This window comes from Phyllobates terribilis, unplaced genomic scaffold (assembly GCF_046119375.1).
Source record: "Phyllobates terribilis strain yellow unplaced genomic scaffold, ASM4611937v1 Scaffold_2__4_contigs__length_985480577, whole genome shotgun sequence".
NCBI classification, from domain to species: Eukaryota; Metazoa; Chordata; class Amphibia; order Anura; family Dendrobatidae; genus Phyllobates; species Phyllobates terribilis.
In genome coordinates, this window is record NW_027362762.1 from 195,014,123 (window position 1) to 195,029,633 (window position 15,511).

General features: G+C 43.7%; 1 protein-coding gene across 1 annotated transcript; it reads right to left on the bottom strand.

Annotated features, from left to right (window-relative positions):
• Positions 1 to 2,606: 2,606 nt before the first annotated feature.
• Positions 2,607 to 14,944, bottom strand: BLOC1S1 (biogenesis of lysosomal organelles complex 1 subunit 1). The gene is made up of 4 exons (XM_073663759.1): positions 14,657 to 14,944; positions 13,334 to 13,406; positions 4,140 to 4,272; positions 2,607 to 2,857 (listed from the first exon to the last, which is right to left on the bottom strand). Exons 1-4 carry the CDS (start codon positions 14,715 to 14,717, stop codon positions 2,747 to 2,749), a joined length of 378 nt encoding a protein of 125 aa, XP_073519860.1. The 5' UTR covers positions 14,718 to 14,944; the 3' UTR covers positions 2,607 to 2,746.
• Positions 14,945 to 15,511: the final 567 nt, after the last annotated feature.

Here is a 15,511-nt window from a genome sequence, read left to right on the forward strand (position 1 = left end):
GTTAACTCAGTGTGCCATCAGCGAGATGTACTGTCCCTGCCCACAAGCACTTGTCCACGTGTCCGTGGTTAGGTGGACTTTCCCGGTAACTGCGTTGTTGAGGGCACGGCTAATGTTTTGGGACACGTGCTTGTGTAATGCGGGGACTGGCACACCGGGAGAAATAGTGGCGGCTGGGGACCGAGTACTGAGGGACGGCCGCTGGCATCAGGTTGCGGAATGCTTCCGTCTCCACGAGCCGAAAAGGCAACATTTGGAGCGCAAGCAGTCGTGAAATGTGAGAATTTAGTAGTGTGGCCTGTGGGGCGTTGGCTGCATATTTGCGCTTGCGTTCCAAGGACTGGGGTATGGACAACTGAACGCTGCGCTGGGACAAGGACATGCTTCCTGATGCTGCTACTTGAGTGTGCAACGACAGGTGCAGGGCAGGAGGCATCTTCGCATGCACCATGGACAGGGGATTGGCTTGCATGCACAACAGCGGAAGAAGCAATGGTGCCACCCGCAGACACTCTTCCTGGACCCTGGGGTTTGGCCCACAAAGTCGGGTGCTTTGCTGCCATGTGCCTGATCATGCTGGTGGTGGTCAGGCTGGTCGTTTTGCCACCCTTGCTGATACTGGCCTGGCAGGTGGTGCAAATGGCCTTTTTGGGGTTATCGGCGGAGTCTTTAAAAAACAACCAGACTCGGGAAGACCTAACAGTTGTACTGGCAACTTCCTTCGAGTTGGGTGTTACGGGGAACGGTAGCCTGCCTTCTGTCTGCGGCCACCACACAGATTCTTCGTGCCTGTTGTGGTGCTCTGCCTCCCTCCCTCTGCATGTCCTCCCTCCAGGTTGGGTCAGTTACTATATCATCCACCACCTCGTCTTCCACTTCGGCACCCTGGTCCTCCTCCTGACTTTCTGGCAATTGTGTCTCATCATCGTCCACCTCTTGTGACACTTTCCCACCGTCGCCTTCGTGTGACTGTGGCTGCTCAAATATTTGGGCATTGCTACAAACGATCTCCTCTGGCCCCGCTTCAAGTGGACCGGGTGAGAAGCCCGAATCTATAAATGGAAAAGTGAACAGCTCTTCAGAGTGTCCAAGTGTGGGATCAGTTGTCTCTGGGTACTCTGCATGGTGGGAGGAAGAAGGATCAGGGTGAGGAATATGCGGTCCAGACTCACGGCTACTGAGACTTGACCGTGTGGAAGACAGGGTGTTGGTGGTGGTGGTGGCAAAGTGACTGGAAGCATTATCCGCTATCCAACCAACAACCTTTTGACACTGCTCTGGGTTCAATAGTGGTGTGCTGCGGTCCCCTAGAAATTGGGACAGGAAGGTCAGGCGAGAAGATGTGGGTGTTTGTTGTGGCACAATTTCAGCTTGCCCACGGCCTTGTCCTCAGCCTCTGCATGCACCATTACCATCACGTCCAGTTCCCCGTCCCTTGCTACGTGCCTTGCCCATTTTAAATGGAGGACAGTATCTTCCAAGCTCACTACAAATGACTGAGTTTGGAGCGAACTTATATGTGATCCGTGTGACGGAGAAAACAGAGTTTTAAATACCTGGCCTGTAGGTAAGTAGTTTGAACAGCAAACTGCTGTGAATTGCTTCACTGACACACTAAAGGAAATTTTTAATGGAGGCCAGAAATGGCAGTATTTTCTGACAACGTATATGTGATAAGTTTGACGGAGAAAACACTGTTTTAAGTAGCTGGATTTCTAGCGCTGTAATATGGAAAGGACCTGGCTGTATTCTGCAGTGCCAACAAGCAAATGGCGCAGAAAAACAGTGTTCTCTGGATTGCTTTTTAAGCAAATAATGAGGATTAAGATCCAAAGAAAAGTATTCCTGGCCCCTGAGACCTGGGCCTATGTCTAGAAATGTTTAACAGCAGCAGAAGGCAGAATTGGAATGGAGCCTCTTGTGCTATATGCACTGCAGTCTGCAATATACCCTGCCTGCCTATACACCCTGCCTGCCTGATATCTCTGCAGATGGATTAGTCCTCAGAAGGACTGTTTGTTAAGATAGATGTGTGTAATGTACGGTTTTTCTCCCTACACTACCTAATACACAAGCAAATCTCTCCCTGACGCAGCAGCACCTCTCCCTACACTGTCTGATTCCGGAGTGACTGTGACGAGCATGGCGGCGCCAGGTCTGATATAGACCTGATGACGCTGTGCGGCCAGCCAATCACTGTAATGCCCACAATTAACTTGGCTACGGCATTACAGTGAGTGGCAGGCAATCCCTCATTGTTCATTGGCTCTCTAAAGAGCGCCAAACATGCAGGGAGGGGACCCGAGTTCCCGCCCGAGCAACCCGGAAATACTCAGCGAGCGCCGAGCATCTCGAGTAGTGAGATGCTCGGGCGAGCACTGAGCAGTAGCGAGTATGCTCGCTCATCACTACTTATTGAATTTAATGTTTTTTTTTTTTTAAATAACTGAAATAATGAAAGCACATTTGTGAATTGTGAACATTTTGTAAAAGCTGTTAGGAACGTTATTAGTTTTACCTAATAAGCAGGCTGCCATTGCTAAGTATTCTATTTCCTGTAAGATGTAGCCAGGACACTTCCGTGTCAGGCATTATGCAGTCTTGGAAGGATTGCACAATAATTCATTCAGTGTATTAAAAAGCAAGAACAGCTTTACAACTCCGCCACATTAACTTAGCATTTCTTCTTCAGCAAAAACCCAAATGCTTTTGAAGACATTGTAGTATGGAAGTTATTGGTCTCTTCTTAGGAGGCAGAAGACTGTAGTTGGCCTTTATAGACATATTCCAAAGCAGTGGCAATTATACGCATGTCCTTTTCAATACTTCTTGCCCAGTTCTCAACATCACCAATTTCCTGTTTAAAAAAAAAGACAAAACACAATATACGGGGTCAAAAGTGGTGAGATAGGATCCAGTACTAAATTCTTCACCTAATATTACGACTGTGTATACTACAATGTCCTGATATATTCACATTATTGAGCAAACTCAATGTCAAAACTCCTATGTGACCCTAGTGTTTATTATTTCACGTGGCTGTCAATTAACACACATTTAATGACAGCTTGTCGGAATAACTAGGAATTTAGGGTGTTAATTGTCTAAAATTGAGAAATCTATTTCTAAAGATTTAGCAAGAACTTATTAGGTAGCAAAATCCACGGAAGATTGGATGTTTGGGAATGTATTATTTGTTCAATAACAATGAGGTTTTTTCCTCCTTAAGTTCACGCTTACCACAGAATACTATGAGCAATCAATGCCAAATTTCAGTGTAATCACATTCACTATCATTCGCTGCAATTTAGCACTTCAACATCATTTTCATGTCATGCGGACGTTAATTCACGAGTGCAATGATTTCTAAGCTGGTTTAAAAATCACCCTTAATTGGTGCGCACCCTTAATTGGTGTGTAATCAGCTGATGTGCTGCCGATAACAATGCTATATGTGCACAAAAGGAAAGTATTGCTCTATATGTATAGAATTCCGGTCAGCCCTTCTAAACCGGCCGGTGTAAATGTAGAAGAGAATTGGAGTTTCCCACTACTGCCCTAACGTATCTTTGCAAAGCTTAATTAACCTTAGTTAAGGGGTTGTCCAGGACCAAACAACTGATGACCCATTTGTAAAATAGGTCATCAATGTTAGATTGGTAGGGGTCTAACACCCAGCATCCCCACTGATCAGCTGATGGTTTTCAAGTGAAAAGGAGATAAACTGCAGTATTCGGTAGCGGCCAGTAAATCTATAGCGCTGCGATGCTCCTCTCAATACACTGCTTACAATCAGCGACAGCCGAAGCAGTTATCAACTGATCAGCGGTGGTGCTGGGTGTTGCACCTCACCTATATCATTACGCTGATAACCTATTTTACCAATGAGTCATCAATTTATTTAGTCCCAGACAACCCCTTTTATCTACACAAGGTTAATTAATCTTCAAGTAATTAGTCTAAATATTGCATGACATGGAGAAAGAGGACATTTCTCAGCCCAAGACTCTTGTAAGCATGATGTGCATTGTCAACTGGAAAGACTCCAGACCTCCGTTCTCTATGTACAATCCCTATGTTTGTTTGACTGGTCGTCTTTAAGCTTCTCTGGTTTCTATGTGTAACACGTCAGGACTCACTTTCAACGCCTGATTAAAGTTTTCCACTAGACTGATCCACTGTGTTGTCTGCTTTGCAAACTGTGAGGCTTGTGTCTGCAGTATCTTCACTTCATGGTCCAGCTTCCTTTGATTCACGTAAGCCTGGGCCACACTGTATCCGAGAAAAAAAGAAAGGAAACAAAAATGATGTTCTTAGTTACAATAGAGTTTGTCTTAGTAATTCAATCCTCTTAATTTAAGAACATAGTACAAGAATGCCATTAGAAATTAATTAAAAATCAAACAGAGATCAGAGCTGAAAAGAGCCCATTGTTATTTGTGGTGTTGGAAACTCTCATAATACAATGGGGCTGACGTAGACTGCAATGTATTCAAGAGTGATTAAATACTGCCACCTGGTGGCTACAAGATAGATTACATAGCATTTACTGGATAGATAAGGGCAAGTTCCTATAATGACTTTTTGGTGCATTTTTATTGCTGTGTATTTTCATGTGCAGAAAACTCAGTGAATTACAGTTCCAAAAAAAGTGTATGGGATTATATATATATATATATATATATATATATATATATATATATATATATATATATAAACCTCATGCCCACTGTACTTTTTTATGATGCTGCAAAAACTGACCTAAAGTCACATATATTTTTGTCTTGCGGTTCATATGTGTTTTATTTGCAGATTTTCCCCATAGTCTTGAATGAGATGAATAAAATCGCATATAAAATGACTATGCTAAGTTTTGATAAAACTTTGAAACAGAAACAAAAACACACATTAAAAACGCAATGAAAAAAATGCAAGTGGGCTAATTTATCTAATAGGTGAAAAATCTGAAAATCTGCAGCATCATAAGCGCGCCAATTACTTATTGCTGGAACTTAGCCACGTGGTGAGTATTCTCTGGAACCCACCTGCCATACGGTGACATCCTGCATCCAGAGGGTCCTATTATTTTACTGGATACCATTGTTTGGAACAGAGTAGTCTAGTACACTGCAGTATAACGACATACTGGCCAGAGAAAGGACAAAAAAAAGCATTTTTTTTGCCCTTCATCAAAATGTGCATCACAATTGTGACATTACCACTCAGACTCATCCCACTTAAATGCTCTAGTTTCTTGCACTGGTGTAAGCTCCTGACACATTAGTGCTCATGCATTACTGCATTTGTGTCAGGTGGTTAATGTCAGTAGCACCACGATCCAGGGCAACAGTTCCCTTACTTGCAGGGCAAGGAGTTTTGGCTAACCGAGACTGGCACGCGGGGGGGGCATTTTGGTTAAAAAATAACTTGTATTCCCCTGCTATAACAGCCTCACGTTCTAGTAATAGTGTAGAGTACATGCATATGTGACCTCTGCAATCAATTACTGATATACCCCACGTGATCACTATGGGACAAATGAAAGTCTGGCAGGGAGGAGAGGTACTGGAATAGAAGGTAGAAGGTTTGGGTAATCCCATTATGTGTCATCAGAAAATGACACATACTTCCTGTTTCCGTAAATTTACATGAACATTAGCAGCAATAGATAGACTCAGATGCTAAGTTTTGTATTATAGCCACTAATGAGCGTGTGCAAAGGTGATTGTGAAAGGAGGGGGAGAAGGGTCAGCTTTGGCATCGTCTATTGTAATTGGTGGATCCATCCTGTCTTATCAGCTGTGTACAGAGGTGTTACTTGATAAGAAAATTGCTGAAAAGGCTCCAGTGGAGAGAGTGTGGCAGTTGACATCACAATTTGTTTTTTTATTTTAATAAAGATCGCAATATATAAATGCCCCCAATTTTTTTTCTTTTACGATGGATGTACTACAAAAACTTGATTAAACATCAGGTCATTTTCTGATGACACATTCCCTAGCCAAGAGCTACAGCACTGGCCCCCCAACACCTTCCAGTGCCAGAAAATACTGTGCAGCGGCACACACAACCTCCTGACCAGGGGTTCCATTACGACCCAGTTAGGAGTTTTACCAGGAGCTTAAAAGGGGCAAGGGAGCGAGTAAATATACGAGTTTGGTCTAAGCTCTGAATTAAAAGGTAACTGGTCAGTAGAATCAACTCTACTAAACCATCTTACCTTGATATGTGATTCGATGTCTTATTCCAGAGATATCCACATTTTTCTTATATGTAAATGAGCTGTTCAGGATTATGGATTGGACACTAATCTGCATGAGAATCTGCCTTCAGAGCTTAGTTTTAATAAGAGGAGAGTTACCAATATGAGACATGTAACTAACACAGGACAGTAGAACTGAACTTCGTTTCCTTACAAAAACATTTGCTGCAGCTCTCACAGCTCTGCTGTATTACAACCCTATCTGCCTGTGAGATGGAAGCTGAGAGGAGCCGGCAGATGTGTCAGGTATAATCACACACAGCTCTGCAGTGAGATCAGGAGAGCGATTATTATACAGGGTTGTCCAAAAGTAGGTGGACAGAAAGTGTAATAAGGTTATGAAGGGGGAGATTTATCAAACATGGTGTAAAGTGAAACTGGCCCCTCCACATTATTCAAGAGTAGTCCGCGAGTATCTTGATGAAACATTTCCTAATAAATGGATTGGCCGAAGAGGCCCACTTGATTGGCCGGCACGTTCACCAGACTTGACTCCAATGGATTTTTTCTTTTGGGGAGTACTCAAGGAGAAACTTTATAGTCGAAAACCAAAAAGTGTCAGTGATTTGAAAAATTACATAAGAGATGCATGTCAAGAAATTAATACCCAAAGAGACTTGTGCAAAAAAGTTTATCGAGGTGTAAGAGGCAGACTTCAAAGCTGTGCAAATTGTAATGGAAAACAGTTTGAGCACCTGCGTTGATAAAATTTAAGGGCTTTTGTATTATTGTTCAGAATAAAATTTAATTGTCAATATTATTCTTGTGTTAGTAAATATAATTTTATATATAAATCAAAATAAATGTTATTATTTTCTGGCCACCTACTTTTGGACCACCCTGTGTATCACCCTGGTAACTCCCCCTTATATTTAAAACAAGTTCTGGAGGCGGATTTGTGTCCTGCCCATAGATCTGAACAGCTCATTTACATAAAAGAAAAACGTGGATTTCTCTGGAACAAGACATCGGATCGCAGATATCAAGGTATCACTGTATTCAGCTTCTTATGACCTGCGTACTCACTTAGGAGGGTTGATCCTACAGACAGATTCCCTTTAAGATTTTTATTATGGTCTGAGGTCTGCATTTAAGAGGTCTGCTCTTGGCTCTGAACTTATTTGTAATGCTATCATGGACATAAGACATGAGACCAACAGTGTCATCAAAATATTACAAGTCATTGAGACATACAGTTGAAACCAGAAGTTTACATACACTATACAAAAAGACACATATGCATGTTTTTCTCAATATCTGACATGAAATCAGAATAAACCTTTCCCGTTTTAGGTCAGTTAGGATTACCATAATGTTTAATATTTGCCAAATATCAGAATAATGAGAGGGAGAGAATGTTTTAAGGCATTTTTATTACTTACTGCAAAGTCAAAAGTTTACATACATTTCATTAGTATTTGGTACCATTGCCCTTAAACTGAATGACTTGGGTCAGACATTTAGGATATCCTTCCACAAGCTTCTCACAATAGTTGGTTGGAATTTGAGCCCATTCCTCCTGACAAAACTCGTGTAACTGATCCAGGTTTGTAGGTCGCCTTGCTCTCACCTGGTTTTTCAGCTTTGCCCATAAATTTTCAAAAGGATTGAGATCAGGGCTTTGTGATGGCCACTCCAAAACATTGACTTTGTTATCCTTAAGCCACTGTTACCATTTTGGCGGTATGCTTCGGGTCATTGTCCATTTGGAAGACCCATTTCCCCCCTAAGCTTTAACTTCCTGGCTGCTGTCTTGAGATTCGTTATTGCCACATAATCTTCTTTTCTCATGATGCCATCTATTTTGTGAAGTGCACCAGTCCCTCCTGCGGCAAAACAATCCCACAACATGATGCTGCCACCACCATATTTCACAGTTGGGAGGGTGTTTGTCCTTGGGTTGATATGCACAAGTCGGACCAAAGCACGTTTATCTCTGGGACACAGAACCCGCCTCCTTCCTGAGCAGTATGATGGCTGGACATTCCCATCTTGTTTGTACAGGTGAATGAGGCACCTTCAGGTATCTTGAAATTGTACCCAAGGATGAGCCAGACTTGTGCAAGTCCACAATTCTCTTCCTGATATCTTGGTTGATTTCTTTATACTTTCCCATGATGCTACACAAAGAAGCAGTGTTTCAAGTGTGCATTAAAATACATCCACAGGTGTGTCTCTAACTCAAATGTTGCCAAAAAAACTATCAGAAGCTTCTAAACACATGACACCATCATATGGGCAGTCCAGAGTTGTTTAAAGGCATAGTAATCTTAGTGTATGTAAACTTTTGATTTACAGTAAGTAATAAAAAATGCCTTAAAACATTCTCTCTCCCTCTCATTATTCTGGCATTTGGAAAATATAAAAAATTATGGTAATTCTAACGGACCTAAAAACAGGAAAGATTTATTCTGATTTCATGTCAGATATTGAGAAAAAACATGCATGTGTGTCTTTTTATATAGTGTATGTAAACTTCTGGTTTCCACTGTATACACAGGTCACAGAGCTCTCAGGAGAGTTAGAATATTCTTATAGAAGGAACACTTTTCTTTATAAGGCTGAGTTCACACGATGCGTTTTTCGTGCGTTTCCGCGGCGTTTTTGCAGTTGCGTAAACGCCGCGGAAAAGCATGAAAAACGCATGGTAGAAGGGCAGCAATGTTCCCCAATTGAAATCCGCATGTACTGTGCCCATGATGCGGATTTTTCCGCAGCGAAAAATCCGCAGCATGTCAATTCATTTTGCGGAAACGCTGCTCTTTTCCCGCCATTGACTTGCATTAGACCGCATGGAATCCGCATCACTGTATATGTTGATGCGCTTTTCATGCGGTCTAATGTGCGGATGGTACCCGGGTGTGGATGAGAGGACTCGCATCCAGACCCAGGTACCATCAAAAAAAAAAGAATAAAATAAAAAATACATATATTCTCACCTTCTGACGGCCCGCGCAGCGCTCCTGCCGGCTTCCCGCGCACTTCGCGGTTGAATGAATGACCTTCGCTGACGTCAGAGTCATGTGACGGGTCACGTGACGCTGACGTCGGAAGGTCCTACAGTCTTCACTGCCGGCAGCCGGGACCGATGAAGCAGGACACCGGGGGCCATCAGAGGGTAAAGTATATATTTATTTTTTATTTTTTGACATCACACACTATATAAATCCATGCCGGCTGCATGGATTTATATAGTGTGAAGTTGACAAGCACTTTCCAAGTGATGCTAAAATCGCTTGGGAAGCGCTTGTCAACCCGCATGCGGAAATGAAAGTGAAGACCGCTTCATTTCCGCATGTCCCTGGCAGGAAACCGCATGTACAATCCGCATGCGTTTTTTCCTGCCAGAGAGATGCAGAAACGCTCAGGAAAAAATCCTGAGCATTTCTGCATCGTGTGCACATACCCTAATACTGTCACGGAGGTGTCAGGTGTGACAGACAGTCGCTCTGGATCCAGCTGCTGAATGTCAATGCGCTTGGCATAGCAGATGCCTTCTTGATCCTCCCATCTCTGCACTATAATTATATCCTTCTTCCTTTAGGACCCAGCAGTGACCTCCACCTTCTGCTGCTGATTGACACACCCTTGCTTGGTAGTTAAAAACCCTCAGTTTCTCCAGAGAGTCGCCGGTGATAGTTCTATGTACCTCTGTGCAGGCTTGGAGCACTAACAGTCGTCTACTTTCTTCTTTGGTGGCCTTGGTGGACAGTTATCTCTCTGGTGTCTGCTCAAGCTAAGTGTATCCCTTTTGTTTATCTTGTTGTCTTTAGTTTGTAGTGAGGCCTGACTAGTGCTCACCCCGTCCACTCTGTATCTAGGGCCTAGCTCTAGGAACATTCAGGGATTAGGTTCCGGCTCGGCGATAGGTGTGGAACCTATATAGGGGCCATAGGGTAGGCAGGGTGATATTAGATCTGCCTAGGGGGTCTCCACGCCCCCTCTCTCTAGTTGTTGGGCTTCCTTCCCCTCTTCCCGCCGTTGTGCAATTAAGTCTTTCCCTCACCTTGAGTAGCAAATACTCAGCTGCAGCAGAACCTCTTTTTAAAGAGACAGTAGGAGCTCCATGAAAATCGCATTCTAAATAACAAAACCATTTTTGTTGACAACGTGCATCCTATATTGCCCCATATAGTACATCATCTCCAAGTGTCAGCCAAAATGCTGCCCTAATCTCAGCTACAACATCCACTGCCATCCTGAATGTCCAAACACCAGTCACAGACCATCCCACAGCAAGCATACTATTACGGCATTGGTTGTCAGTCTGCCCTCCTAGTGAACCCCCTCCCTCCCCCCCTTCACTGGCAGCCAAAATGCTTCCCAGGTGCCATCTATAGACATACTATTTGCAGCCCAGTCATCTGTACAAAGTTACAGCTATTGCCACAATAAATAATCACCCCCCTGCCCATTCCCTCAGCACTTTAGTCCTCTTTTCTGGTTACAGTAGCATCCTCTTCCTGTGCCAGATGTTGGTACAGAAGGAGGAAATCCTGGTAGGAAAAGGTGTGTAAGCGTATGCAAGCGTAGAGATGAGTGGTACAGCCTCAGACATCACACGGTCGTCCCAGCAAACTCCCACTGCCCCTAAACTTATCTAACGCCATCAGAACAGAGATCAGACCGCTGTTTATTACCAACGTTATGTTATGATTAGGTCACTATTACTATGTTGGTAAGAAACAAGTGTTTGCAGTGATAATTCGCAGTCTGGAAAAAGAAACATCCTGACTGCTGTGCTATATCAGTAGAAATCTGTCTTCATTACTTAAAATTAGTACAAGGAAGTCTGGGACTAGAGACGGCTAAAAGCCATCTTTAGTCCCTAGCACCACTCCCTTATGTGCTGATTAAAGGGGATTCAGAAAACTTATGTTCTCCAGCACAGTTTGTTTTAAAAAAAAATAACAATAAATAACAACAATAAAAATAACAACTAAAACTGTGGTTTACGCACCCTCCCCAGGTCCAGTGCAGAGCCTCTGTCGCTCTGCCAGTGTCTGGTATTGTCTGCAGCGCTAATATCACGCGCACAGCACTGCAGCCAATCAGTAAGTTCAGCAGCTCTGCCTGAATAGATGGAAAAAGCCGCTGAGTTCACTGATTGCAGACAATAACAGAAACAGAAAGCAGCGGAGGAGCCTCCATGTGGGACCAGGGGAGGGTGAGTAAACCACCGTTTGTTTTTTTCAAACACCAGAGATTCTCTGAAAATGGAAAAATTGTCTGTGTAAATGGCAAAAAAAAAGGAAAAATAATTATAATTAGTTCTTATCTCACCGAGTCAAATCCTGCCATAATAGCCCCCATGAAATGTGAAGTGAAAGCAGGCTTTGTACTGATGAGCGCAGCCTGTATACGTGGAGTCCAGCTATACTGAGTGTATAAAGTCCTGCATTACCAGAGCCGTCACTGGTCTTCCAAATAATACAATAAATGGAGAACTAGACGAATGCACATACACAGGACAAGTACGTAAAGCTCAGATGTGTGAATGGCGCCACACAGAAATCAATTGATCTGGATGTATAATACAATGGGACCCCGAGAAATGCTTGTTTGTAGTCTCTCAGTGCTACAACTAACTGACAGAGGTCACAAGGCGGCCCCGACTAACCCAAAATGCTCCAATGGTGTCCTCACATCTAGCACTGTGAGTCATGTAACAAGGAGTACAACTGGTTTAGCACAAATTATGCTTTGTTTAGCATGAATTTCAGCGGCTTTGCAATGCAATTTCTACCCATGTAGCAGGAAAACGTCACATTCAGACATTAGGGATTTCCTGGTAAACAAAAAACAGCCCGATTTTCGTCAGTGATTCGGTTTTTACCATCAGTGGATTTTCTCATATGAAATCCCCTACAATGCTAACACGGGCAAGCAATGTGCGCTCTCAGTGATTTACACCCACCCATTGACTTGTATGGGTAATTTTGATCTATGACTTTCTGTTACTGCTCATGGACCAGTCTGAATGAGGCCTGAGGCACATTGTTTTTATATGGCTTCCACACACCCTAATTGGATATTAGTCACTTGTTTCTGCATTACCATGTTCTGGTAAGGGAGGCAGAAAAAATAGTTATAGAGAGAAGCATCCAACATGACAAAACCTCATTCACACCATGGTTAAAGCAGCACTCCAGTGATTTTTTTTTGTATCTGCGCTGGAGTGGTGTTACTGATCTAAGTTCCCTGACCCTAGTCTTATACTTACCAGCCGCCATCTTCAGCTGTTATCTGCGCCACTCCGGTCCCACGCTGCCATATTGTGACCACAACTTCAGACTGACTGGAAGTCAGAGGTAACGGTCACGATCTCTGAGTGTAAGTCTGTGAGCGAATTGTTCTGGCCTCATAGACTTACATTGAGTAGTGACTTCCAAACACTGGATCGATCCGGCAGGTCACAACTTACACAAGGAGACCGGAGTGCTGCTGATAAAAGAAGATGGTAGATGGTAAGTATGAGACTAGGAGCAGGGAGCTTTTATTAGCAGCACCACTCCAGTAGTGCAATAAAAGAAAAAATGCTGAATTGGCGCTTTAAAAAGGGAACTTTTTACCTTTGCACACACATTGCTATATGTGGGCAGTTCAGCTCGTTATATAGCGGGAGAAGTCGAGCAGATTAATATAGAGTTATTCCATACATTTACATTTTAGGAGTCTGGTGGGCAGCCCTACTAAGTTACAGCTTTCTCTACATGCAGTCATACAGGGAAGGTGTCAATCATTAAGAAGGTCCACCCAGTGGACTCCTAAAAATAGAACAAGCCGGCAGTTAGGCCGTGCTCAGATGGGCATATTTCATGGCCCGTATACACACCACAATGTGCGTACTGTGGGTCTTCTCCCGACCCAAACTTACATCCTCAGAAACATATGAGGCTGTAAGTTGGGGTTGGGAGACCCACATCAGTAGGGGCATTGCAGCCTGTACACGGACCGTGAAATGCGCCCATCTGAATCTGGTCGTAAATGAATAAAATACAAGTTATATATAGCACTTTAGTCACTCTAACATGTTGCCTTCAGATCAGATCCCTACAGGTATCCACTCACCCAACGTTTAGATGATCTACTAACGCCTCTGTGAGGGTTGTAGCTGCAGCGATGGCCTCTTTTCTTCTTTTCTCTATTAAAAAGAAACAGCGTTACCTAGTACTACAGCATTGACAGGGGTATAATGTCAAGCGCAGAGTTTGCTCTATGGTCTTAGCCACGCAATTTGGCCCATTGGTAAATTAAAGCCAATATGATCAGGACTTCTGCCGGTCAAATCCCAATGCTGACAGTAGAGATGGATCCGGAGGTCCTGTTCACACTGAGCAGCGTCATCTATAACTATGCATCAGATACAGTTTCCTGTGTCAAGTATTACAATGTATTTGCATATGGATGATCCGATCTTGTATACATGAGTCTTATCTGAATAACAGGAGAATAGTGCATGCTGGGATATTCTCTCAAGAACATTTTTATGAAATACAGTTAATCTGAACAGCCCTATTGAGAAACATTGGCCTGAATGTTGTACGTGTGATGTCAGTATTTTACTGGGACTAAAAATAGGGTCATGTGAACGCAGCCTTATGACTGCCAGGTCCCCAGTCATCCTCAGGAGTCCCACCCACGATTCTAATCACATTGTACATGACGGTATGCAGTTGTCTATGGTCGGGTTCACACAAGCAGATTTCGTGGTCTTTATATGACCACAATGCCCGGTCTGACTGAGGGTCTCCAGACTCAGACGTGTGTCTGTGAGTTCAGGTTGGGAGACCTGCGGTCAGACAGGGCATAGCGTCCATGTACGGACCAGGAAACACGTTCGTGTGAACCAGACCGTACAAAGGTGTGTGTGTGTAATAGGAAACAGCACAAAAAGTATTTTTGGTGCAAAAAAAAGCCCCCCCCCAGGTACATACCAGTCCTTTAAACATCCATGCAAAAATATGGAGGCAGCGCACAGAATAGAATAAAGTGATATGGTTTAATAGCCCATACGGCAACGTTTCGGTCCAAAATTGATGATTGAGAAATGTCCACAATTTTTGTGTGCAGCCTCCATATTTTTGCATGGATATATATATTATATACATACACACACAGTACCATAAGGAACACGTTGAGGAGACATATCTATATCACACGTATATACACAGAGTATCATAAGGAATACATTAGGGAGACATTAGACATGTAACCAGGCCTTATGGCGCCCTGACTTCCGCACACAGTGAGTGGCAGCAGCGCCCTCCTATCAGTCCCGCACAGAGGCCGTTACCATGGAGAGCACTCTGTCGCCGAGACTTTATCCCGAGGCCTCAGAGCAGGAGCAGGCCGCGGTGCCGGCCCCGGTGCGGGCAGGAGGCCGGCGCTCACCTTGCAGCTCCTTCCTGTCAGTCTGCTTCGCCTGGTGCTCCTTGAGCAGCCGGGACAGCATGGCGGAGGGTGTGGGACGCCAGGGAGCAGCGTATGGCGGGGAGTCAGGGGAAGAGCACAGGGCGGAAGTGGCGGCAGCTCCTGCGCTGAGTCTGGGTGCACGCTGACATACGGCGGCTGCTGTGAGAGCGGAGGGACACTATACTGCTGCTCTGATCACAGGCCGCTGCTACAGTGTCAGTCACACACAGCCGCCATTACCTTCTCCCTAGAGACGTCACTTGTTTTTTATTTCGCTAGTTATACTGCTACAGGGGTCTTGTTTCTGGGTTGCTATTTGTTTGTTTTTGTAAGATGTCATTTTAACCCCTTAAGGACGGAGACTAATTTTACAATTCTGACCACTGTCACTTTATGAGGTAATACCTCTGGAACGCTTCAGCGGATCCGGCTGATTCTGAGACTGTTTTCTTGACATATTGCACTTCATGATAGTGGTAACATTTTTCGATATTACGTGTTTTGTGTGACATCTCTCTGATTTAAGGGCATGAAAATTCAAAGTTAGAAAATTGCAAAATTTTCACCAAACTTCTGATTTTTTCACAAACGCAAGTCAGCGTTGAACATTTTGAACCCAGAGGTACGACACAGAATTTGATAACATTAGGTCATCATATTGACTCGAGCACCCACGATACTCAATGCATACCCGAGCACCCGATGTAAGCTCAAGTAGCGAGCACTTTAGCTCAACACCCTAATCCTAACACAACCCTAACTGCAAAGAATGGAAAAAAAAATTTATTTTTATTTTATAATTTCTATCTAACTAAAGTGGGGACAAAGGGTGTT